Raw genomic sequence first — 27452 nt, 5'->3', positions numbered from 1 at the left:
CTACCCGTCTGACCTCACATCTACCCGTCTGACCTCACATGTACCCGTTTGACCTCACATCTACCCGTCTGACCTCACATCTACCAGTTTGACCTCACATGTACCCGTCTGACCTCACATGTACCTGTTTGACCTCACATGTACCCGTCTGACCTCACATCTACCCGTCTGACCTCACATGTACCCGTTTGACCTCACATCTACCCGTTTGACCTCACATCTACCCGTTTGACCTCACATCTACCCGTCTGACCTCACATCTACCCGTCTGACCTCACATGTACCCGTTTGACCTCACATCTACCCGTCTGACCTAACATCTACCCGTCTGACCTCACATCTACCCGTTTGACCTCACATCTACCCGTCTGACCTCACATCTACCCGTCTGACCTCACATCTACCTGTCTGACCTCACATCTACCCGTCTGACCTCACATCTACCCGTCTGACCTCACATCTACCTGTCTGACCTCACATCTACCTGTCTGACCTCACATCTACCTGTCTGACCTAACATCTACCTGTCTGACCTCACATCTACCTGTCTGACCTCACATGTACTCGTCTGACCTCACATCTACCTGTCTGACCTCACATCTACCTGTCTGACCTCACATCTACCTGTCTGACCTCACATGTACCCATGTGACCTCACATCTACCTGTCTGACCTCACATCTACCCGTCTGACCTCACATCTACCCGTCTGACCTCACATCTACCCGTCTGACCTCACATCTACCTGTCTGACCTCACATCTACCTGTCTGACCTCACATCTACCTGTCTGACCTCATATCTACCTGTCTGACCTCACATGTACCCATGTGACCTCACATCTACCTGTCTGACCTCACATCTACCCGTCTGACCTCACATCTACCTGTCTGACCTCACATCTACCTGTCTGACCTCACATCTACCTGTCTGACCTCACATCTACCCGTCTGACCTCACATCTACCTGTCTGACCTCACATCTACCTGTCTGACCTCACATCTACCTGTCTGACCTCACATCTACCTGTCTGACCTCACATGTACCCATGTGACCTCACATCTACCTGTCTGACCTCACATCTACCCGTCTGACCTCACATCTACCCGTCTGACCTCACATCTACCCGTCTGACCTCACATCTACCCGTCTGACCTCACATCTACCTGTCTGACCTCACATCTACCTGTCTGACCTCATATCTACCTGTCTGACCTCACATCTACCTGTCTGACCTCACATCTACCTGTCTGACCTCACATCTACCCGTCTGACCTCACATCTACCCGTCTGACCTTCTTTCTAACCTTTTATTGTGAAGTGACCTTGAGTCTCTTGAAAGTTTTAAACCAAATGTTTTATTATATCATGATGAACATCATAAGTGACTCGTGCTCCACTGAACTTTAAGTCTTCAGTCGACTCAACAAGTGATGAAAGAGTTTCTTCAACAACATTCAGATCAACACGTTTGTTTCAGGAGCAGATTTCTTCCATCATCACTGTCAGCACTTTAATGATGATTGACAGCAGCAACACAAGTGTGTTGGAGGAACACACTCACACACTCAGGTCACACACACACACTGAGGAACCAGAACCAGGAACCTCTGTGAGTCCAAATCCCAGGTACAAAGGTTCAGTGGAGGTGAAGAAGGTGTGGAGGGGTTTCTGTCCATCAGAGGAGACACTGTAGAAGCTTAAATATCCAGGTTCACTAAAGTTCATCAACATTCCTACTCTGTGAGAAACTTCTTGACTCTTGATGACATATTCGTTCTTATCGTGACAGAATTTATATCCATCATCATCAGAGCAGCTCAGACTCCAGGAATAACGGTTCTGTCCAAACTCAGACTCGTCTTCTTTCCCTCCGTCTCTTCTGAGAGTCAGTGCGATAGAAGCTCCTCCTCTCCACTCCAGCTCCCAGTAACATGGTCCAGTCACAGCTTCTCTGCTCATCACCTGAAGACACCGGTGGAATCTGTCGGGATGGTCCAGATAATCCTGATCCTGCCTCACAAGTTCCACCGTCCTGTTGTTGTTGGACAGTAGGAGGCGCCGGTGTGCTGTGTCCGGGTCCAGTGAGAGTGAACGGAAGTCTGAGAGAAGAAGACACGAGAGGTGATGATGGTGGAAGAACTTTCTCTTCAACACAATCATGGACTCAGTGTCCCAGCAAGCCAGGGAGGGCTGCTCTGTTTGTTGACATCTAGTGGAGATCATCTTCAAAGTGAAGTCAACAGTCTTCTGAGACTGGGACCACCTCCAGAGAAGAACCAGGAGGAACATCCCAGAATCATCTTGTCACATTTGATTGACACCAGTGTGTCCATATCAAGTCAGCAGCTAAACTAGCATGTAGCTAACATGATGTTTCTTCATGTTCTTGAAACATCTCTGCGTTCATCTCCACCATCATCCTGGACTTGATGAAGCTCCATCAGCAGATTCAAGTGTAACAACATCTCAACATCACAACTGCTCCACTAGAAGCTGACAGTCAAGGAGTTCTCATCCATCAATCAAATCAAACTTACACTTCTTCCATCCAGATGTTAACCTCTGTGGTCCACAGTGATCCAGCCTGGAGGAGGAAACATTGAGAAGATCAGATTCATTTGACTTCAGATGCTGCTAAGTGGACGTTCTTTCATGACTGTGTTGACCACAACAAAGATGGATCTAGAAACGCTCGCTCAGTCTCCACTGTGTCCTTGTTCTTCCACTGGTGTCCAGCAGGAGAACATGGAGAAGCTCTGAGAGTTGGATTCATGTGCTCAGTTCAGATGAAGAGTCTGAGCAGCGTCACACACTCACATCTCTCTGCTTCTGATCACATGTTCAGTCTGAAGATCTTTGGAGCTCAGTCAGTGAGTTCTGCTGCTCCGTCCATACCTGAGAGTCTCCAGCCTCCAGTCTGGACTCTCCAGTCCAGCAGACAGCAGCTCCAGTCCTGGTCCTCCTGGATGATTGAAGCTCAGGTCCAGCTCTCTCAGATGGGACGGGTTAGATGTCAGAGCTGAGGCCAGAGAAGAACAACCTCCATCTGAGATCTGACACTCTGACAGACTGTAATGAAGGAGAAACAGTTTCATTAAATCAGAAGAACTGAAGACATGATGTTCTGACCTGAGAGTCTCCAGGTGACAGTGTGGACTCTTCAGTCCAGCAGACAGCAGCTCCACTCCTGGATCCTTCAGGTCAAGGTTGTTACTCAGGTCCAGTAGAGTCAGACTAGAGGACGGAGAGCTGAGGACTGAGGACAGAAGTGAACAACTTCTCTCTGACAGTCGACAGTTGATCAGCCTGTGAAAGAGACGAGTGTCGTCAACAAGAGGATTGATTTGTGTTTATATGAGAAACAAACACAAGAGAAGAAAACATGAGAAAAATGTTAGATTGGAAATTATTCTACACTATACGTATACGCCATAAGTTAAATTAATGCTAAAAAGATTATCAAAATATAGAGTATAAAATACGAGCCTCATCTAAGAGCTTAAACGTTTAAATACACATTCACAACCAACATTTCACTTTCATACTGATATACACTGTGTCAAGGGTAGCTTGAAACAAACTAGAGATTATTCAGCGATTTAATGAAGGACTGTCTGTCTGCTCAGTTCACACCTGTGGACGTGAAACAAAAGGGCAACACGGAACACACCCAAAAGAGGGGGGCTGGAAGACAAAGGAACTTGAACACACAACAGGCAAGGAAGGAAGTTACTCTCCAGGTGACTCGAAACAGGAGTTAACATAAAAGAACCACTGCCCCGGAACAGACGCCCCCTGGACAGGAAACTTTCCCTTAAATGTAGAGACGACCCATAACCCAAGACCGTCTTTCCCGGAGCTATCGACCTGTACAGCTGCCGGCAAAGATCGAGTCCTTTCGATCGTAAAGTTGTATCTTTGTTTGACTTGTAGCGGCGAATAAACGACCCGTACTCTGCATTTTGACCTTTTCTCTCCATAAAGCAGTATTAAGTATTAAGACCCGGACGTGACGTCGTGTTGGAGCGACAGAAACGGACTAGTTTTAATCGTTTTAAAAACTAAAGTGTTTGTGTTTAATGTCAGTGTTAGTGTTAGTGTTGTGTAACTCCACTCACACTGGTGTTGTGTAACTCCACTCACACTGGTGTTGTGTAACTCCACTCACACTGGTGTTGTGTAACTCCACTCACACTTGTGTTGTGTAACTCCACTCACACTGGTGTTGTGTAACTCGACTTTGACTCGTTGTGTGACTCATGTTATTTGACTTGTGTTGTGTGAGTCGCGTTGTGTGACTCTTGTTGTGTTATGTGACTAGTGTTGTGTGACTCGTGTTGTGTGACTCGTGTTGTGGGACTTATGTTGTGTGACTTGTGTTGTGTGAGTACTGTTGTGTGACTCGTGTAGTGTGACTTGGGTTGTGTGACTTGTGTTGTGTACTTGTGTGACTTGTGTTAGTTGTGTTAACTCCACTCACACTGGTGTTGTGTAACTCGACTTTGACTCGTTGTGTGACTCATGTTATTTGACTTGTGTTGTGTGAGTCATGTTGTGTGACTTTTGTTGTGTGAATCGTGTTGTGTGACTTGTGTGAGTCGTGTTGTGTGACTTGTGTTGTGTGACTCGTGGCATGTGAGTTGTGTTGTGTGAGTTGTGTTGTGTTGTGTGACTCTTGTTGGGTGAGTTTTGTGGTGTGACTTTTGTTGTGTGACTTTTGTTGTGTGACTTTTGTGGTGTGACTTTTGTTGCGTGACTTTTGTTGTGCGACTTTTGTTGTGTGACTTTTGTTGTGTGACTTTTGTGGTGTGACTTTTGTTGCGTGACTTTTGTTGTGCGACTTTTGTTGTGTGACTTTTGTTGTGTGACTTTTGTGGTGTGACTTTTGAGGTGTGACTTTTGTGGTGTGACTTTTGTGGTGTGACTTTTGAGGTGTGACTTTTGTGGTGTGACTTTTGATGTGTGACTTTTGTTGTGTGCCTTTTGTGGTTTGACTTTTGATGTGTGACTTTTGTTGTGTGATTTTTGTCATGTGACTCGTGTCGTGTGACTTGTGTTGTGTGACTTTTGTTGTGTGATTTTTGTCGTGTGACTCGTGTCGTGTGACTTGTGTTGTGTGACTTTTGTTGTGTGATTTTTGTCGTGTGACTTGTGTTGTGTGACTTTTGTCGTGTGACTCATGTTGTGTGACTTTTGTCATGTGACTCTTGTTGTGTTGTGTAAGTCGTGTTGTGTGACTTGTGTGAGTCGTGTTGTGTGACTCGTGTCATGTGAGTTGTGTTGTGTGATTTGTGTTGTGCGACTTGTGTTGTGTGATTTGTGTTGTGTGACTTGTGTTTTGTGATTTGTGTTTTGTGATTTGTGTTGTGCGACTTGTGTTGTGTGATTTGTGTTTTGTGATTTGTGTTGTGCGACTTGTGTTTTGTGACTTGTGTTGTGTGATTTGTGTTGTGCGACTTGTGTTGTGTGACTTGTGTTGTGTGACTTGTGTTGTGTGACTTGTGTTGTGTGACTTGTGTTGTGTGACTTGTGTTGTGTGACTTGTGTTGTGTGACTTATGTTGTGTGACTTGAAATATTATTCATGACCTGAAATATTCTTCACCTTCCTGTTGTGTTCATGAAATATCAACTTCTAGAACCAAGTTCATGAGTCGAGGAAAAGTCATTCAAATCCTTCTCAGAGTGAAAAAGGTTTCATGAAGAAACATGAATCCATTCACTGTTTACATCCATGTGTGTGTTTGTGTTTGTTTGAAATGATGTTCTGACCTGAGAGTCTCCAGGTGACAGTGTGGACTCTTCAGTCCAGCAGACAGCAGCTCCACTCCTGGATCCTTCAGGTCAAGGTTGTTACTCAGGTCCAGTTGAGTCAGACTAGAGGACGGAGAGCTGAGGACTGAGGACAGAAGTGAACAACTTCTCTCTGACAGTCCACAGTAGATCAGCCTGTGAAAGAGACGGAAACGTCAACAAGAGACTTTTTCTCTATTTTGACTTGAAAGCCTTGATTGGAGGAAACACTGAACTCTTGACGTTCATAAGATCATCACATGATTGTGTGAACATTTGAAGACTTTGATTTCAATCAGGATCAACTTGATCAACACATGAAATAATGAAGTTTTCATCAGTTCAACACTTGATGTATAAATGATCACATGACTCACTGTTGTGAGAGGATTGATGTGTGTTTGTGTTTAATGTCAGTGTTAGTGTTGTGTAACTCCACTCACACTTGTGTTGTGTAACTCCACTCACACTGGTGTTGTGTAACTCCACTCACACTGGTGTTGTGTAACTCCACTCACACTGGTGTTGTGTAACTCCACTCACACTGGTGTTGTGTAACTCCACTCACACTGGTGTTGTGTAACTCCACTCACACTGGTATTGTGTAACTCCACTCACACTGGTGTTGTGTAACTCCACTCACACTGGTGTTGTGTAACTCCACTCACACTGGTGTTGTGTAACTCCACTCACACTGGTGTTGTGTAACTCCACTCACACTGGTGTTGTGTAACTCCACTCACACTGGTATTGTGTAACTCCACTCACACTGGTGTTGTGTAACTCCACTCACACTGGTGTTGTGTAACTCCACTCACACTGGTGTTGTGTAACTCCACTCACACTGGTGTTGTGTAACTCCACTCACACTGGTGTTGTGTAACTCCACTCACACTGGTGTTGTGTAACTCCACTCACACTGGTGTTGTGTAACTCCACTCACACTAGTGTTGTGTAACTCCACTCACACTGGTGTTGTGTAACTCCACTCACACTGGTGTTCACACTGGTGTTGTGTAACTCCACTCACACTGGTGTTGTGTAACTCCACTCACACTGGTGTTGTGTAACTCCACTCACACTGGTGTTGTGTAACTCCACTCACACTGGTGTTGTGTAACTCAACACACACTGGTGTTGTGTAACTCCACTCACACTGGTGTTGTGTAACTCCACTCACACTGGTGTTCACACTGGTGTTGTGTAACTCCACTCACACTGGTGTTGTGTAACTCCACTCACACTGGTGTTGTGTAACTCCACTCACACTGGTGTTGTGTAACTCCACTCACACTGGTCTTGTGTAACTCCACTCACACCGGTCTTGTGTAACTCCACTCACACTGGTGTTGTATAACTCCACTCACACTGGTGTTGTGTAACTCCACTCACACTGTTGTTGTGTAACTCCCCTCACACTGTTGTTGTGTAACTCCACTCACACTGTTGTTGTGTAACTCCACTCACACTGGTGTTGTGTAACTCCACTCACACTGGTGTTGTGTAACTCCACTCACACTGGTGTTGTGTAACTCCACTCACACTGGTGTTGTGTAACTCAACTCACACTGTTGTTGTGTAACTCCACTCACACTGGTGTTGTGTTGTGTGACTCGACTTTGACTCGTTGTGACTCATGTTATTTGACTTGGGTCGTGTGACTTGTGTTGTGTACTTGTGTGACTTGTGTTAGTTGTGTTGTGTCACTTTTGAGTTCTTTTGTGTGACTCATGTTGTGTGACTGTGTTTTGTGAGTTGTGTTGTGTGAGTTGTGTTGTTCGAGTCGTGTTTTGTGAGTTGTGTTGTGTGAGTCGTGTTGTGTGACTTGTGTGAGTCGTGTTGTGTGACTTGTGTGAGTCGTGTTGTGTGACTTGTGTGAGTTGTGTTGTGTGACTTGTGTCGTGTGAGTCGTGTCGTGTGACTTGTGTGAGTCGTGTTGTGTGACTTTTGTTGTGTATGACTCTTGTTGTGACTCGTGTCGTGTGACTCGTGTCGTGTGACTCGTGTCATGTGACTCGTGTCATGTGACTCGTGTCATGTGACTCGTGTCATGTGACTCGTGTCATGTGACTCGTGTCATGTGACTTTTGTTGTGTGTCTTTTGTGGTGTGTCTTTTGTGGTGTGACTTTTGTGGTGTGACTTGTGTTGTGCGACTTGTGTTGTGTGATTTGTGTTTTGTGATTTGTGTTGTGTGACTTGTGTTGTGTGACTTGTGTTGTGTGATTTGTGTTTTGTGATTTGTGTTGTGTGACTTGTGTTGTGTGACTTGTGTTTTGTGACTTGTGTTGTGTGACTTGTGTTGTGTGACTTGTGTTGTGTGACTTGTGTTGTGTGACTTGTGTTGTGCGACTTGTGTTGTGTGACTTGTGTTGTGTGACTTGTGTTGTGTGACTTGTGTTGTGCGACTTGTGTTGTGTGACTTGTGTTGTGTGACTTGTGTTGTGTGACTTGTGTTGTGTGACTTGTGTTGTGTGACTTGAAATATTATACATGACCTGAAATATTCTTCACCTTCCTGTTGTGTTCATGAAATATCAACTTCTAGAACCAAGTTCATGAGTCGAGGAAAAGTCATTCAAATCCTTCTCAGAGTGAAAAAGGTTTCATGAAGAAACATGAATCCATTCACTGTTTACATCCATGTGTGTGTTTGTGTTTGTTTGAAATGATGTTCTGACCTGAGAGTCTCCAGGTGACAGTGTGGACTCTTCAGTCCAGCAGACAGCAGCTCCACTCCTGGATCCTGCAGGTCAAGGTTGAGACTCAGGTCCAGTTGAGTCAGACTAGAGGACGGAGAGCTGAGGACTGAGGACAGAAGTGAACAACTTCTCTCTGACAGTCGACCGTCTCTCAGCCTGTGAAAGAGACGAGTGTCGTCAACAAGAGGATTGATTTGTGTTTATATGAGAAACAAACACAAGATAACATAAGGAAAAATAAAAAGAGTCACAAAACAAACAACAATGACAAATGAAAATAAAAGGTTGTTACATGTATATTGATCATAATAACACATCATTGATTCTTTTTCTATTCACTTACTTATCTCAGTGTTTTTGTGTGTTTTCTCTCAATTGTGTCTAATTCTTTTCCAGAGTAAAAATATCTTCAATTTAATCAAGACACTGATTCAATCGTGAAGATTCACTTCAGTCAATTTATTCTATTTGTTTTTTAACCTTCAATTCAATATGAACAGGTTTACAAAGTTATTATTCATAACCGTGTCAGGTGTGAGTGTGAAGGTGTTGCAGGTAATACAAGCTCAAACAATGTGTGTGTGTTTGTCACTCACACTCCTGCACTCTCTCAACATTGTTGTCTTCATTTGAATGTTTACAGTTAGAAAATTCAAGGTGAATTCTCTCCATCTTTGGATCCAGTGGATCTATGTTGTGACACAGATGGAGTTTCAATCATCCTCCGTCACATTCACCTTCATTTCTTCTCCATGTTTGCTTCACATGCACTGAATTACTTTCAACTTTTGAAACATTTGTCAAAGTTTTCCTCCATCATTGTTCAAACATGTCGTTCCTTTAAATCTCCAGGTTTCAAATGTTTTCTCTGTAGTTCCAGGTTTGACTATGGAGGCCTAGGAGGGTCAAACCTGGATTTACTGTCACCTTTCATTGATATTTGAAACAATCTTCCATGTTTGAAGACAATACTTTTGGCAGAGATGGACTCGAGTCAACGACTTGGACTCGAGTCCAACTCTGGTCGCACCTATCAGACTCGTGACTCGTGATTTGTGACTCCAGTACACTGGGACTCGTGAATAGTGACTCACTACTGCACCTGGTTAAGTGATTCGTGACTCAAGAGTCGACCCAGACGAGTCATTTGTGACTCGAGCGTCGACTCAGTTATTTGAGTGAGTCTAAAGTCAAATCATCTTCTGGTCACTGATCCATGCTGTGAGTTTTTATTGAGTGAATCTCCTATAGATGGTTCATTTAGTGACTAGAACATGGCTTCAGACTTGATTGACAGGACTATGTTGATGGTTCAATGTTTGATAATAATCAGTGAAAATCTAATGGTTTTCATACAAGTCATGAGTTCATTGAATCTTCTGGTGTTTTTCATTTTAGCTTCAGACGAACTGATGTCGAAACTTGTTTCTACGTTGAATATTCTTTGTATTATTGTGAAGTTTGCAGTGGATTTAAGTTCATGTGTTCATGATATTTATTTTCTTGTGAAACGTTTTTAGTTTTATTTTGAAAGTCCACTTCCTCTCTGTTTATCTCACAAGAGTTCAAAAGTCTAAGAATCAAATGTGTTTGAATGGATCTGAGATCAGTAAATATGTGTCAACATACAAAAGAACAAATCAAGTTCAAGTAGAACCTGCTGAAGACTGAGGTCACTTAGAATCATCTGCTTCATTGAAGAACTCACTGGAGTCTCACCTCTGACTTTCACATGTTCTGAAGCTGAAGACATGATGTTCTGACCTGAGAGTCTCCAGGTGACAGTGTGGACTCTTCAGTCCAGCAGACAGCAGCTCCACTCCTGGATCCTGCAGGTCAAGGTTGTGACTCAGGTCCAGTTGAGTCAGACTAGAGGACGGAGAGCTGAGGACTGAGGACAGAAGTGAACAACTTCTCTCTGTCAGTCCACACCTGATCAGCCTGTGAAAGAGACGAGTGTCGTCAACAAGAGGATTGATTTGTGTTTATATGAGAAACAAACACAAGATAACATAAGGAAAAATAAAAAGAGTCACAAAACAAACAACAATGACAAATGAAAATAAAGGTTGTTACATGTATATTGATCATAATAACACTGTCATGAGTCTACATGTTCCTCCTTGTGTTTCCGGTTTTATTGTGAAATCCGCTCCCTTCTGTGTCTGTGCTAGTCTTACTTCCTCCTGTCTGAGTAGTGATTGGTCCAGCCGTGTCTTGTTAGTCCCGCCCCCAGCTGCTGCTGATTGCTCCCCTGTGTTCTTAAGCCTCCACTCTCTGTCACGTCCTTGTCTTGTCGTCACCGTTTTCCAGTACCTGTATCCTGGGTTTCTCAGTTCCATCGTGATAAACACATCATTGATTCTTTTTCTATTCACTTACTTATCTCAGTGTTTTTGTGTGTTTTCTCTCACTTGTTGTGTCTAATTCTTTTCCAGAGTAAAAATAGGGTTCAGTTTTAGGACCACTGTTATTTACCCTGTACATGAACAGCCTTGGACAAAATGTCCAGAAAGCATCTTTCCATTTCTATGCGGAAGACACCGAAATTTATTGTTTTGCATCCACAGTCTGATGATGAAAAGAGATTTTAATGTCAATGAGACTAACCTGGATGAATAAAGGATGAATAAATAAAATAATAATACAGAGTTATTCATTCACTGTTTGTGTGTTTGTGTCCACGTCACATGTTCAAGTGTTTGCTCAAGAAATTCAAATGAAAAGTTGATGTTATTTCAAAAAGTGACTTTAGAAAAAGATGGATTTACAAAACAAGGTGAAAGAAAAACCATGAAGAGAGAAAGAAGGAGTGAGTTGGTGACACAGAGATGAGTTGAAATGAAAGATATGAGCAGGATGTGAGACGACACTGATGAATATTGTGATGAAGAACATGTTTGACTTTTCATACAGTTGCTGATGTGTTCATCACACATGCTCACATCACCATGAACATTACCCTGCATTGAAATCTAGCAACAGAACAAGTGATGACATCACAAGAGTCTCTCAAATGTGTTTGAATGGATCTGAGATCAGTAAATATGTGTCAACATACTGAACAGCACGACCCAGCAGAAGAACAAATCAAGTTCAAGTGTGAGAACCTGCTGAAGACTGAGGTCACTTAGAATCATCTGCTTCATTGAAGAACTCACTGGAGACTCAACTTTGACTCTCTGGAGTCTCACCTCTGACTTTCACATGTTCTGAAGCTGAAGACATGATGTTCTGACCTGAGAGTCTCCAGGTGACAGTGTGGACTCTTCAGTCCAGCAGACAGCAGCTCCACTCCTGGATCCTTCAGGCTCTTGTTGTGACTCAGGTCCAGTTGAGTCAGACTAGAGGACGGAGAGCTGAGGACTGAGGACAGAAGTGAACAACTTCTCTCTGACAGTCGACAGTTGATCAGCCTGTGAAAGAGACGAGTGTCGTCAACAAGAGGATTGATTTGTGTTTATATGAGAAACAAACACAAGATAACATAAGGAAAAATAAAAAGAGTCACAAAACAAACAACAATGACAAATGAAAATAAAAGGTTGTTACATGTATATTGATCATAATAACACATCATTGATTCTTTTTCTATTCACTTACTTATCTCAGTGTTTTTGTGTGTTTTCTCTCAATTGTGTCTAATTCTTTTCCAGAGTAAAAATATCTTCAATTTAATCAAGACACTGATTCAATCGTGAAGATTCACTTCAGTCAATTTATTCTATTTGTTTTTTAACCTTCAATTCAATATGAACAGGTTTACAAAGTTATTATTCATAACAGTGTCAGGTGTGAGTGTGAAGGTGTTGCAGGTAATACAAGCTCAAACAATGTGTGTGTGTTTGTCACTTACACTCCTGCACTCTCTCAACATTGTTGTCTTCATTTGAATGTTTACAGTTAGAAAATTCAAGGTGAATTCTCTCCATCTTTGGATCCAGTGGATCTATGTTGTGACACAGATGGAGTTTCAATCATCCTCCGTCACATTCACCTTCATTTCTTCTCCCATGTTTGCTTCACATGCACTGAATTACTTTCAACTTTTGAAACATTTGTCAAGTTTGGAGACTATTTTTGAAGGAGGTTGTTTCTGAATGTTATTTTCTGTTCTATTAACACTGGTTAAACTTTTCATTTTCTTCATTTATGTTCAGTTTTCACGCTGGATTTTGGGGACAATCCTAAAATAAACCCTGTCTGTGCCTGAGGGAGAAACATACAGTTGTTCATTCCCTGTTTGTGTGTTTGTGTCCACGACACATGTTCAAGTGTTTGCTCATGAAATTCAAATATAAGTTGATGTTGTTTCAAAAAGTGACTTTAGAAAATGATGGATTTACAAAACAACGTGAAAGAAAAACCATGAAGAGCGAAAGAAAGTTGGAGTTTCTCAGCCTGAATAAAATGAAGAAGGAAATCAAACATTCATGGTTCATATCAGAGATGTTTCAATGATCCACTTACAGAACTTCATTTGAAGCTTGAACCACCGGCAGAAGCCTCTCAAGAACCTCCTCTGAGGTAGAGTATTTCTTCAGGTCAAACACTTTCAGATGTTCCTCTGAGGACAGTAAGATGAAGGCCAGGCTGGACCATTGAAAAGGAGACAGTTGATCTGTGAGGAGACGTCCTGATCTCAGCTGCTGTTGGACCTCCTCCACCAGAGAAGTGTCCTTCACTTCATTCAGACAGTGGAACAGGTTGATGATTCTCTCTGGAGACACATTCTCACTGATCTTCTCCTTGATGAGCTTTGCTGTGTCCTGATTGGTCCAAGAGCTTCTTCCTGTTTGTTTCAATAAACCTGTCAGGAGACTCTGGCTGGTCTGCAGAGAAAGACCCAGAAGGAAGCGCAGGAACAAGTCCAGATGTCCATTTGGACTTTCTACAGCTTCATTGATGGTTCTCTGGTAGAACCTTTCGATTGGAAGTTTGTTTCTAAACATTCTTGACAGTTTGGATGGTTGTTGTGAATCAAGCAAGTTGACTCCAGACTTGATGAAGTTCTGGTGAACATGAAGAGCAGCCATAAACTCCTGAAGACTCAGGTGGATGAAGCAGAACATCTGGTCCTGGTAGAGTCCTTTCTCCTCTCTGAACATCTGAGTGAAGACTCCTGAGTGAAGTGAAGCAGCTGTGATGTTGATGTCACACTCTGTCAGGTCTGATTCATAGAAGACCAAGTTTCCTTTCTTCAGGTGCTCAAAAGCCAGTTTTCCCAGAGACTTCATCATCTTCCTGCTCTCAGGATCCCAAACTGTGTCTGTCCCAGCTGCTCCATGGTACTTCATCTTCTTGACTTTGGACAGAACCACCAGGAAGTAGATGTACATCTCAGTCAGGGTGTTGGGCAGCTGTCCTGTCTCTCCTCTCTTCAACATGTCCTCCAGAACTGTGGCAATGATCCAGCAGAAGATCGGGATGTGACACATGATGTAGATGCTTCGTGAGGTCTTGATGTGAGAGATGATGGTGCTGGTCTGCTCCTCATCACTGGACCTCTTCCTGAAGTACTCCTCCTTCTGGAGGTCAGTGAACCCTCTGACCTCTGTCACCATGTCCACACACTCAGGAGGGATCTGATTGGCTGCTGCAGGTCGTGTGGTGATCCAGAGACGAGCTGAGGGAAGAAGATTCCCTCTGATGAGGTTTGTCAGCAGGACGTCTACTGAGGTGGACTCTGTAGCTGCTGTCAGGACCTGACTGTTGAGGAAGTCCAGAGGGAGTCGACACTCATCCAGACCATCAAAGATGAACAGGACCTGGAGTCCTTCAAAACTGATGAGATCTTTGGTTTCAGGAAAGAAAAGATGAACAAGTTCCATCAAACTCAACTTCTTCTCTTTCAGCAGGTTCAGCTCTCTGAAGGTGAAAGGAAACATGAGGTGGAAGTTCTGGTGGGCTTTGTCTTCAGCCCAGTCCAGAGTGACCTTCTGTGTCAGGAGGGTCTTCCCAATGCCAGCCACACCCTTCGTCAGCAGGCTCCTGATTGGTGGGTCTCTCTCAGGTGAGGCTTTAAAGAGGTCTTCTGTTCTGATGGTATTTTCTGGTCTGGTCTGGTTCCTGGTGGCTGCTTGGATCTGTCGGACCTCGTGCTCCTGGTTGACCTGGTCTGTGCCCCCCTCAGTGATGTAGAGCTCCGTGTAGATCTGATTCAGAGGAGCAGAGTTTCCTGCTTTAGCGACCCCCTCAGACACACTGTGGAACTTCTTCTTCAGGCTCCTCTTCAGTCGTCTTTGACGCTTTCCAGCACGACTTCCTGAAGAAGAGAAGTCACATGAAGCTCAAGATTCTAGAAGATCAATCTTCTCATCAGCTGCAGGAACTTCCATCACAAATTTACTTCAAGACTTCATAATCAGCAGGTTGAAGGTTCAAACCCTCTTACTTTCCCGCAGACGACCAGCAAGCTCCTCCTGCTTCATGCTCCTCAGGAGGTTCAGGATGATCTTCAGGAAAGCTTCTCTGCTGCTCCTCATCTGCTCCTCTTCACACTTCGACTCCTCCTCTTCCTCATCATCAAGGTGTTTCTGCTCACCTGGTCTGAGAAACTTCTTCACTCTCTCCAGTTCCTCCTTCACCAGGGTCATGACCTTCTCCTCCAGCAGCTGAAACACACACATGTGACTAGAGGCAGGTCTGAACTTTCTTCACGAGCAGGACGTGATATTACGTCTCTTATTGACGTCATAGAAGGAAAAATTCAATTTAAATCTCATCTTCTCTCCAGAACCAAACAAGATTCTCAACCACACCAGACCTTCTGGTTCATGTAGGAACAGCTCAAGTGTGAAGCTGACAGATGCAGGTGTCCAGTACTCAGAGCTTCATGAAGCAGCAGAAGCAGCTGCTGTAGTTCGCAGGTGAAGCTGAAGAACGTACCTGAATCGTGGACTCCACATCTGTCTGATGCTGCTGGACACACTGGAGAACATCTGAGACCTGCTGATCCTCTCTGTGAAGAACATCAGGTAGTCGATAAGTTCTACTTCTACAATGTCACCAATGATCTGAGCAAGACTTCATGGCTTCAGTTTGTTGCTTCTTCTCTTGGATGTTGACTTTCTTTCACGACTGTCTGCAGCACTTTTGACTAACAGTTCATGAGCAGTTGGTATCAGTGGAGAAAAGAGAGAAGAAAACCTCACCTGTCTCCTGAAGACTCTTGTCCACCTTTGAAATTAATAAGATGTGCCATTGATGCTTCACTCTTCAGAGACTCACAGTTGAGTTCAGACTCTTCTTGTTTCTCCTGGTAGATCCTGAAAGAGACACAACTCTGATCAACACTTCTGTCGTTCACCATCTGACCAGAAGACGTCATGTTGCTCCTGTTGTCTCTCACCTCTGACGCTTCTTTTTACCTTTGAAGTCAATCGGTCTTCCCATAGACCAGTCACTCTTCAGAGACTCACAGCTGGGAACAGGTCCAGGTCCAGGTCCAGGTCCAGGTCTAGCAGATGTACGTAGCGTCGATCTGAACACACACAAGTTTCAGTGAGAAGAAGATTCCAGTATTTGTAGGTGTGACAGAGACGTGATCTTCTCACCTCTGAGCTCTGGTCTGACTGTCATGGTCTTCACCCAGAGGAGGTTCAGAGGCAGGATCTTCCTCCTCTGTGTCCACACCTGCACACAAACACAACAGCATCATCACTCGTCATCATTGTGTTGTTGATACTATAATAAAACCTCATCAGTACAAACAACATGTTGTTGCTCAACCACACATTCATGTGTTCACTCTCTGATACTGACTGATGTAACAACTTGTTCAGTAACAAGCCTGAGAGGATCATTGAATCTTATTATCTCCTCACTGGCTTGTCGGATCACGATATGACTCATGTTGCAAGGAAGTTGACAAAAAACAGGTTTACTTACCAGCAAGAGATAATTAAACATTCCTATGGAATAAGGAAACGGGACATGAATGCATTTAAGGAAGAAATAAGCCAAACTGATTGGAGTGATGTTCTACTCACAGATGATATAGAGGCCTCTTGTGAATCATTGTTAGGTGCCATAAATAGAATTAAAGAAAAATACACCAAAACGTTCAGAAATGGACACCCCAAGGTCAACCTGCCTTGGTTCAATGACAACTTGTGAAAACAGCACTAAATCAATTAATGATGGACGAGTTTTTACTTCGTAACAAATTAGTGAATGAACCAAAGAAGGCAAAGACCAACTTTTTTTTATGGACATTATCAAAGAAGGAAAGGGAATAGACTGATGTGGAGGAACATTAATGAATTCACAAAGAGAGAGCCGGATCAGGTAACTGGACATGAATTGAAAATACATGGAAATTTAACCAGTGATTGTAATGAAATTACCTCTGCATTTAATAATTATTTTATTGAGTCAGTGCAGAATCTATCACATACATTTGGTGCAAGAATTAAAGACATAGCAGCACCAAATTATACCAAACCTGTTTTTAAGATAATTGAAGTACTATGCTAAGCTGTGCAGTGTCCCTGTTAAATAAAGGAAAAAATCGAATGTATTCACATTGATTCATTTATTCACCTCACTCTTGATTCATTTATTCACCTCACTCTTGATTCATGTATTCACTTCACTCTTGATTCATGTGTTCACCTCATTCTTGATTAATTTATTCACTTCACTCTTGATTCATGTGTTCACCTCATTCTTGATTAATCAATTCACCTCAGTCTTGATCCATGTATTCAACTCACTCTAATTTATTCACCTCAGTCTTAATTCATTTATTGACCTCACAAACTCACTCTTGGTTAATCTATTCACCTAACTCTTTATTAATTTATTCACCTCACAATCTCACTCTTGACTCATGCATTCACACTCTGGCTGGGGAACATGGCAGCATGAAAAAAGTCACTGACCTGTGAGCAGCTCTCTGCTCTGAAGACTTGTGTCCATGTTTGTAGGTGAAACTTCCAGGTGAGCTGAGCTGCTTGTGATCCAGACTCAGGGAAACACTGATCAACCGTCAGTGAGGAGGTGTGTCCTGTCAGAGACATCAGTGCAACATAGTGTGTTGTTGACTCACACTTTTATAACATAGTTCAACAACACAAGATGTGCCACGAGGATAAAGACGTTTGACAAGTTCAGTCACAATCTTGATCTAGAAGAAGGAATGCAGTCTTGTTCACCTGTCGCTGCCACACCTGTCGCAAACACAGCTTTATCTCTTTCACTTGTTTATTATCCAGTTTCATCTAGTTTTGTACTTTTCATCCAAACAAGTCTTGGTTCTGATCCGGGTGGTAGTATATCACCATTATACGTTGACTGAGTTGGTAGTCGGCCATCTTGTTCGTGTTTATGGCGGTGGTTGGACGTTAATCCCGTAGTTGTAACGGCTCAGGAATAAGTGCTACCCAGGCCCCTTTACAAGTTTGGCGAGCCAAGCTTAGAGGTCAATCACCGTATCGATCCACGAGCCTGTCGAACTGGGAGGTGGAGGCCCGGTCCAGGGGGCAAAAATATCCACCATTGCGGACACCGGGGCACAGTCAGACCTCTGGTCTCTGGAGGAGTTCCTGGCCTGTGGGTGTGAAAGAAATATTGCTTTATTACAATATTAATGTGTTTTAAACTGCTTACTACGTTATCACAATATTAATGTGTTTGTTTTGCCACAATGCATATGTGTTCGAAACTGCTGATCGCCTTAAGCAAGAAACTGCTGATTGGTTTGACAATGTATTTGTTTAAAACCCTTCACGGGATATAACCAATTTAAAGGGTTCAACTAAAGAGCACTGATAAATATATCCAAATATAGGGTTCAACTAAAGAGCACAGAGGAAAACATTAACTAAGTTGGGAGGGGGGATGAGCAGAGGATCTCGTCATGAGAAGATGCACAACGGCCTTGGCTGTTATCTGAAAGGTACCATGAGGTACCATGACTAACAGCTTGAGACTGCTTTTGATGTAACCCCTCCACAATGGGTTTTGCTCTGAAGAAACTGAATAAAAGAGGAGGAACGCAAGGCCTTCGTTGGACAGTTGGTGTGAGCTAACTTCCGCGTTGGTTCTGCTGTTCCCTCCGGAGTGAAGAACAATCTCTTACTGGTGTGAGTCTGAATCTTTTGCTATTGAACTGATTTGTCTGTGAAACTTTGTGAACAGTTTTTCTGACAGTGGGTTCTCGCACAATGACCTCCACTTGGAAGGTCCGATCATAACCTGGTCCACCTTCAGTCACAGTACACTCCTCTGGTGCAGAGACAGACTGTGACCACTAGGAAAATCAGAAAGTGGACGCCAGCTGTGGAGGACGCCATCAGAGACTGCTTTGACACCACAGACTGGGATGTGCTGCTGAAGTCTCAAGAGGACATCAAGGGTCAGAAACACTATATAACGGATTATATATTTAGATTTCTGCTCAGACGTTGTCGCCCCTGCTAAGACTGTCCGCTGTTACCCTAATAATAAATTAATTTAACGCCGTTGGTAACGAAGGAGGTCAAGGATGTCCTTTGCAGAGAGAAGGCGGCTTTCAGGAGCAGGGACAGAGGGGCCATGAGGTCAGCAAAGCAGGAGGTGAAGCGATGCTGGGGAAAGTACCAACGCTGTAGAAGACTTCCTGTATAGTTCCAGTCCCGAAAAAGATCCGGCCGAGCGAGCTGAATGATTACAGACCGGTGGCGCTGATGAAGACACTGGAGCGGCTGGTCCTCAAACATCTCTGGCCACATGTCCAGCACGCACAAGCCCCCTGGTGTAGAAGATGCCATCCTTCACCTCCTGCATCGGACCTACTCCCACATGGATAAAGGAAGTGGCTCAGTGAGGATCCTGATCCTGGACTTTTCTAGTGCCTTTAACACCACCCAGCCCACTCTGCTGCAGGACAAACTGACAAAGATGCATGTGGACCCTGGTCTGGTCACCTGGATCTCGGACTATCTCACTGATCCACCACAGTATGTCAGGCTGGAGGACATCACTTCTGACACTGTGGTGTGCAGTACAGGAGCACCTCAGGGGACAGTACTGGCCCCTCTCCTCTTCACCATCTACACTTCAGACTTCTGCTACAACTCTGAGCTGAGTCTCGTCCAGAAGTATGCTGACGACACTGACATTGTTGGATGCATCAGGGACAACAGCAAGGACGAGTACAGAAGTCTGATACATGACTTTGTGGACTGGAGTGAGAGGAACCGCTTGCAGCTGAACACCTCAAAGACCAAGGAGCTGGACTTTGGGAGGTCCAGGACAAAGCCATGTTCAGTGACAGTAAACTGACACAGACCATGTGTATAAGAAAGTTCAGAGTAGACTGTACTTTCTGAGGAGGCTCCGTTCATTTAAAATCTGCAGGAAACTGCTCTGCATGTTCTACCAGCCTGTGGTAGCCAGTGTTTTGTTCTGAGGTGTGTTGGGTTGGGAACAGAAGTGTCAACAGGTTGGACAGGTTGATCAGGAGGGCTGGCTCTGTGGTTAAAGCTAGACTCACTAGTAAACTCCTGTGCATCATGTTCTATTTGTAGTTTTACGACTAATTCTACTTCTACTTTTACTACTCATTCTACTACGCCTTTTACTATTTATACTACTTATACATTTACTACAAATTCTACTTGTACTTTTGCTACTAATTATACTACTGCTTTTACTACTTATACTTACCCTACTTTAAATAAATAAGTAATATAATAATAAAAAATTAAATAAAGAGATGTTTGGAAATGTCTGTCAATGGTACAAGAACAAAAATTCACAAAGGGTCCAAAATCACATTAATAGGACGACAAAGAAAAAATTAAGCATACCAAAAGTTCAAAATTAAATAAATAATACCTGACCTACATTATAACTACAGTTAGACATTTCTCTAAAACTTCCATACACCATACCACCTCTGAGTTCAAGCCCAAACAAAACTATCTATTTTCTTTTTTTTTTCATTTTTCTCAATTTTATTTTTTATTTTTGTTAAAAAATATTTTCTTTTCACAATTAAATTCTTTTTCTTCTCCCCTTTGTGTGATTTGTTTCTTCTCTGTCAACTCTTTCATCCCTTTCATTGCATACTTTCAGTCGTGATGCAAATATTTGTATTCTTTTTTTATCTGGTTTTAGACACACCCCTGTCATTGGCCCGGATGTAGAGAATTGACCAACATGATGTTCTGAACTCCATTCCACGAACCATATGGTCTTTACCAAATGTTTGGTTAATGGTAGGAAAGGGGGTGATAAGGGTGAAACACATCAATCTGTGTATCAGTGACTCTATTGCCAGGAACCCTATGGACACCCTGGGACCATCTTAGATGAGTTGGATGACATTCAAGGTCGTACAACAACCTTGGCCTTGATAAACATCGACGGTTTCCCCACAATGACCAAAGGGGGATTTGTATGTAAGTAAGTTAGTAAGTAATATTTGTGTAGCGCTTTTCCTTCATGTTTGATTTTGCTTCCACTAAAACACCAAAGTAAATTATAATAATTATAATATTATCCATGTAATTTTAATAGTTTCCTTTGGACTAAGACTCAAAGGTGGTGCTCCATTATTCCAGGTATATTCTTAAGATATTACATTGTAATTTCATTCTGCAGCTTCACTTTGATCAAACGTTGTTTCACAAAAATCTTCATCTTTTGTTGACTTGAAGCATTGTTTTCTTTGTTATATTATAAAAATAAATCATTATTCATTTCTTTTTCTGAATAGTGTAAAATAGCAGATTAAAATATTCATTATAAAATGATCTATGTTTTCTTAATTAATACTGATTATTAATTTGGTGAATAAAAACATATGAACAACTTTAATAAGTAACTACTGTGTGTTAATTTATGATCAATATTGATGGTTAATGTAACTGATGTGAACATCTCAACATGGTCACTGAGGGCCGCCACATGGTCGAACCAGCTGAATCGGGCGTACGCCACCTTGCGGGAATTCTGAACGTTGCACTGCTCTTTTCAGTGTTGATACATATGGACTTTGAAAGGTGAAGAGTTTTACGGATCGAAGAAATGGGAGTTCTTCGACGAGAGCGAATCAGAGTTTTGTTTGAACTGCAGGTGAGACAGATCCTTCTTGTTCAGACACCAACATAAACTCGAGTAATAAATAATAGACTCTTATAACCTGAGTTTTCTGGGATGTTATTGAACGTCGACATCATTCCTGCAGATCATCATCATCTGGAACAGTGAGAAAGCTCCGCCCAGTCGGAGCAAGTGGCCGCTCATGCCGGTTCCTCTCACGGTGACGGACGGCAGACGGAAGGTAAGAATCTCGTCCTCTCTGTGACAGGTGTGTCGCTCATGTCCTGACTTTCCCCGATGGCTCATGTTTGTGTCGCAGGCCTCCAGTTGGTTTCTACCTCACGTTGCCATAGAAACGGAAGCTGTGCTGAGCTGGACGAGGACACGGTTCTGCTGACCAGTGAGGTTTGTGGACACGATGGCGAGAAGGAGGAGCTTCAGGATTGACTCTTGTCGTTCAGGTCAACTTCGCCTTCCTGGTGTGGAGGAGCTTCCCCGAGAGGATCGTGGGTTACCCGCCCAGGAGCCACTTCTGGGACCCCCTTCTACCACAGGTGACCACCTGAAGAACTTCTTCCATCTGAGGCCGACGTGGAGCTGTTGTTCGTCCAGAAAAGTCTCAATAGTCTCCGTTACAGACGCTCGGCATGTGCTGCTGTCAGCTGGACCTCCATCAGAGCCACAGAGTTCAAAAAAGGCTGAAAGTAAAGTCGCTCCAGCTCAACGTGTGGTTCTCTCTTCACCATGTCGAGGGTGAACATCTCCTGAATCCAGGGTTCCATCATCTGAGCTCTAGTCCATCATCACGTCATACTCTGACATGAAAGAAGCTCATCACGGCAGGAATAAGATCCACGACTGACACATCAAGCGTTTTATAAACTGTTCAAACACTTAAACATCATCATTAAGAGAAGAATCTCAAGAATAAACCATGATTTCACAGATAATTCAACAGAAGAACATAAATAAAATAAAAATAAATAAAAATAATGACACAAACTGTTTACTAACATTAAAAAGTCAATCAAACACATCAGTTGCACAATGAGAAAAATAAATAAAAGAAAGTGGATTTTGATCAAAGACAATATAATCAATACAAAAAAGTTTTTTCAAAACAAAATATTTAGTTCAAGAAAAAATGCATTTAAAGATTTTTCCTTTATTTGAACCGTTTTCTTCTATTGAATCATCTTTTTTTTTAGTTTAAGCCTTAATATCGTAAAACATTAATTCTTTAATCCTAAAGTTTCTATAATAAAAAATATATCTTTTTAAGTTCAAAAGGTTGGAAGTAGTTTTGTATCGATTGCTTTTATGGTTTACTGAATAATAAAGAAACAAATGTTCAGACGTTAAAGGTTGAACTTCTGATGTGACGCGACAAGAAGTCTGTGAGTCTGAAGCGACCTCTAGTGTTCGCTCTGAGAACAGCAGTTTCATAGGACTGTGGTAACATGTTTCAAACTCTGGATATGTTCGCAGGTACTACCACTACCTGTTCACTCATTACCTGCCCCAGTCCCTGAGAACTCTGGTGGACCGCTCGTGCAACTGCGAGGACATCCTCATGAACTTCCTGGTCTCTGCTGCGACGCACCTGCCGCCAATCAAAGTGGTCCAGAGGAAGCAGTCCCAGGAGCTCCCGGGTCCACAGGTGGGCGCTCCTCTTCCTGAGATCCTGCCGATGCTCTTAGTCTCACCACCTTCTCTTGACTCTGTGTGTGTGTGTGCATTGGTGTGTGTGTGAGTGTGTGTGTGTGTGTGTGTGTGTGTGTGTGTGTGTGTGTGTGTGTGTGTGTGTGTGTGTGTGTGTGTGTGTGTGTGTGTGTGTGTGTGCATTGGTGTGTGTGTGTGTGTGTGTGTATGTGTATGTGTGAATTGGTGTGTGTGTATGTGTGTGTGTGTGTGCATTGGTGTGTGTGTGTGTGTGTGTGTGTGTGTGTGTGTCGGGATGGTTGCAGAGCAAAGGAGGTGATTCCACAAAAGGTCAGATAAATAAATAGATTCTAAAATGCAACTCTAGTGTATTGAAGTCCTTCATGTTTGATTTTGCTTCCACTAAAACACCAAAGTCCTCGTTTTACGACTTTTGAATGCAGACCCTCCCCCATCTATCTTCTGCTATCTAAAGGCCGGACATTAGCCACACATGGCCGGAGAACCAGAATGACCTCAGAGAACCACAAGATGTCTTTCAGAAGATTAAATGTCATCTTCTTGTTCAATAACATATTTTCATACATCATACATCTCAATATTGTGTTTTCATAAGAAGTAATGTTTGACATCATACTGATCCTTAGAAAGAGCTGGAAAGTTAGGATAAGTTAGCATTATGTGTGAGCCTCAGATCTTTCAATAACGTCAAATAAAAGAAGTTTTAAAGTCAAGACCCAAGAGCACCCCAACGTCAGCGCTTCCAGCCGCCACGCCGTCTGCACCGTGGTCCCTGCCAAGTCACTCCAAAACGCAACTGGATCCAGGGCCTCGGCTTCTTGAGCCTGCTGCTGCTCATCTTCCTCCTCCTTCTCACCTTAACCTCCTCGTCATCATCACTCCTTCCTCTCTCCTCTCGACGACGTAAGAAACTGTAACATTGTCACTCATGCATTGGTTGATGTGTTTGGATTTTTCAAATTGATCCGAGGTCGCAAGATTAGCTTAAGATAAGTTGTAAAGCTTTCCCAGAAGTTGACCATTATCAAAGCCTTCAAGTCCGTTACGTTCTGAGTAATTATTATTGTTCCTTCCATGATATCAAAGTAAGCATCATCGTTCCATTCCATTGTTCTTAACTGTTCTTCCTCTTCTCTTTGTTTCTGTCAATAAATACTATAAAAAGTACGTCAGTTGCCTTTAAAACTTTTCATATTTTTGTATAATCAATTTAGAAGCCTCTTACTCAGTAAAGAACATTAATCACGACAACAAGTAGTGACTTCAGTAAATGAGATTTAAACTAGTGTTTCATAATTATTATTTAAGCCACTTAATTAAATATTATCACGTAAATGTAATAGTTTCCTTTGGACTAAGACTCAAAGGTGGTGCTCCATTATTCCAGGTATATTCTTAAAATATTACATTGTAATATTTGTAATAACCAGAGGGCTGGTCGTTCTGTTAAAATCTAACCCTATATTTACTACACTTCAATACTATCAATACTATCAATACTACACAGTTCTCGCTTAAGTTATTTCTAGAATTAACCTGACAGTTTTCCAGTAAAAAACATACCACTCACAGAGCAACATTGAGACTAAATGAAGATTCTGGGAAGTCAAAGTCAAAGACTTTAGAGATACAGGTCTACCATCAGGGGAGAGCAGTCGAATATCAACGAGCGAGACGTCTCCCTGAAGGTCAGAGGTCACAGACAGCAAGGGTAGGACATCTTCACTACACAAACGCTTATGACCACCTGTTCAATGTTTCAGAAGCTTTTTTTTACATTTTTTAAAACTTTTACAACAAACTATTGAAGAGTAAATGATGTAACCTGTTTTTTTTTAGTTGCAATTAAACCTCCGACCTCTAGATGGCAGCAGTCGTTACATCCTCCACAGCTAAAGGAAGAATGATGACTGAGGACGAGAGGATACAGTGAGTCCAGCAGCTTTTAAAGTTGATGTTTGTACATATTTTGGTTTGAAAACAAATTAAAGCAGTTACGACTTCGTCAAGAGTCATGTGGTCTGTAAATACTACAACACCAGAGTCAAGTACTGGACAATACTACACATATATACTTGTTACTACACTATCACAACACCAGAGTCAAGTACTGGACAATACTACACATATATACTTGTTACTACACTATCACAACACCAGAGTCAAGTACTGGACAATACTACACATATATACTTGTAACTACACTATGACAACACCAGAGTCAAGTGCTGGACAAAACTACACATATATATTTGTTGCTACACTATCATAAAACCAGAGTGAAGTACTGGACAATACTACACATATACACTTGTTACTACACTATCACAACACCAGAGTCCAGTACTGGACAATACTACACATATATATTTGTTGCTACACTATCATAAAACCAGAGTGAAGTACTCAACAATACTACACATATATACTTGTTACTACACTTTCACAACACCAGAGTCAAGTACTCAACAATACAACACATATGTACTTGTCACTACACTATCACAACACCAGAGTCAAGTACTGGACAATACTAGAATATATACTTGTTACTACACTATCACAACACCATAGTCAAGTACTGGACAATACTACAAATATATCCTTTTACTACACTATCACTATATATCACTTTATATCGTATCCTTGTATCGTGATATGTATCAACACAATCTTGACAAAGACACACTCTTACTTACAGGGACATCCTCAGATGTGTGTAGTACTTCAGGGATACATGAGTAAGTAGTACTTTCTGTGGACTCATTCAAGTGTCAGGTTTATTTACGGTGCAGCAAAATAAGTCTCAGAAGTAACTTTGAGTGATACAGTAACTTCCAACATATATTTTTATTATATTTCCAATAAAAATACATAAAAAACATTATATATAAAAAATAAAAGAAATATATAAATGTTGTTATAATAATATAATAATCTTGTCAGATTATTTGATTCAAACTTAAATTCAAGCTGTGAAACTACCACTAGAAGGAAACTAAACACTGTTTCTTGTTGATCATAACCACACGCACTCTGCTGTGATTGACAAGCACAGAGGTTTTCATGGAACCTGGACGGAATCTTTTCATTGTTCCTCCTCAAAGTGACTGTAAATCCTGCAGTGACGGAGCGAAGGCGACACACTCGGCTGCTGCTGATTTACATCCACATCCTCTAAGCGGCGTCAAGTGTTGCTGTGTGAGGGTCACACTGGCCCTGATGTCACGCTTTCATATTCCCTTTGCTGCGGCAGAAGCTCTCAGGGATTGTGTGACCCAGCAGTGACCCTCGCACACTTAAGTTTTTTAACTTTACCTTCACTAAGAGTTTAACTTCAAGTAAATGTTCTTCTCTCCAAGACGCAGTAACTTCTCATCATGACCATGTTTTACACTCATTACTTTATAAAGTTGCTCTGAAATCTGGACGAACGAGAGGTTACGAGAGTCCATTATGACGTAATAGCCAGCTTATACAAACACACACATACAATGTTTGAATAATACAATAATATAAATATATAATATAATATAAAACAATAATATTAATGTTTGTAGAACCATTCTAACACAGACCCAGACAGTCCCACTTCATCCCTCAGTCTTCTCAGCAGGATCTCGTGATCAACTGTGTCAAAGGCTGAGGACAGATCCAAGAGAACCAGAACAGTGAATTTACCAGAGTCAGCCGACATCATGATGTCACTGGACACTTTCAGTAAAGCTGTCTCCGTAGAGTGATGTTTACGGAAGCCAGACTGAAACTTCTCATGGATGTCGCTCTGATCCAGGAACAAAGACAGCTGCTCAGACACAACCTTCTCCAAGATCTTGGACAAGAAAGGGAGCTTAGAAATATGCCTGCAATTATTGAGGTCAGTTGGGTCTAAGCCTGGTTTTTTGAGCAGAGGCTCCACAATGGCATGTTTAAATGCATTGGGAAAAACCCCTGTGGAAAGGGAGAGGTTCACCATATTGGTAACCCAGGGGCCAATTACATCAAATACTTTGATAAAAAGCCTACAAGGAAGGACGTCATCTGAGCAAGAGGAAGGTTTCATCTTGTTCACTAGTGCTGAAATATCACCCAAAGATACAGCAGTGAAGGAAGACCAAGAGGAGGAGAGGGGCTCAGAGACAGTAGGGGTTCCAAACAAAGGGGGAGAGATTTTCTCTTTGATCAATTTAATTTTGTCAATGAAAAATCTCAACAATGCATTGCTGTCAGCTTCACAGAAGACA

The 27452-nt window shown here is 42.4% G+C and overlaps 1 protein-coding gene across 3 annotated transcripts; it reads right to left on the bottom strand.

Annotated features, from left to right (window-relative positions):
• Positions 1-1339: 1339 nt before the first annotated feature.
• LOC148064594 (NACHT, LRR and PYD domains-containing protein 3-like) lies at positions 1340-17518 on the bottom strand. 3 transcript variants are annotated; one of them, XM_087808565.1, is made up of 15 exons: positions 17379-17518; positions 16050-16128; positions 15845-15976; positions 15648-15761; positions 15382-15454; positions 14888-15107; positions 12964-14758; positions 11733-11909; positions 10213-10434; positions 8473-8649; positions 5773-5949; positions 3131-3307; positions 2897-3070; positions 2539-2585; positions 1340-2100 (listed from the first exon to the last, which is right to left on the bottom strand). In XM_087808565.1, exons 1-15 carry the CDS (start codon positions 17413-17415, stop codon positions 1559-1561), a joined length of 4143 nt encoding a protein of 1380 aa, XP_087664691.1. In that variant the 5' UTR covers positions 17416-17518; the 3' UTR covers positions 1340-1558. The 3 variants fall into 3 exon arrangements, with proteins under 3 accessions (XP_087664691.1, XP_087664692.1, XP_087664693.1); XM_087808566.1 differs by having other exon boundaries at positions 10258-10434; XM_087808567.1 differs by lacking the exons at positions 10213-10434; positions 11733-11909.
• Between the last annotated feature and the right edge of the window lie 9934 nt (positions 17519-27452).

This window comes from Callionymus lyra, chromosome 15 (genome assembly GCF_982586985.1).
Source record: "Callionymus lyra chromosome 15, fCalLyr1.hap1.1, whole genome shotgun sequence".
In the NCBI taxonomy this organism is placed as follows: Eukaryota; Metazoa; Chordata; class Actinopteri; order Syngnathiformes; family Callionymidae; genus Callionymus; species Callionymus lyra.
The sequence above is the reverse complement of the archived record's forward strand: the minus strand, read 5'-3'. Positions and strand labels throughout refer to the sequence as shown.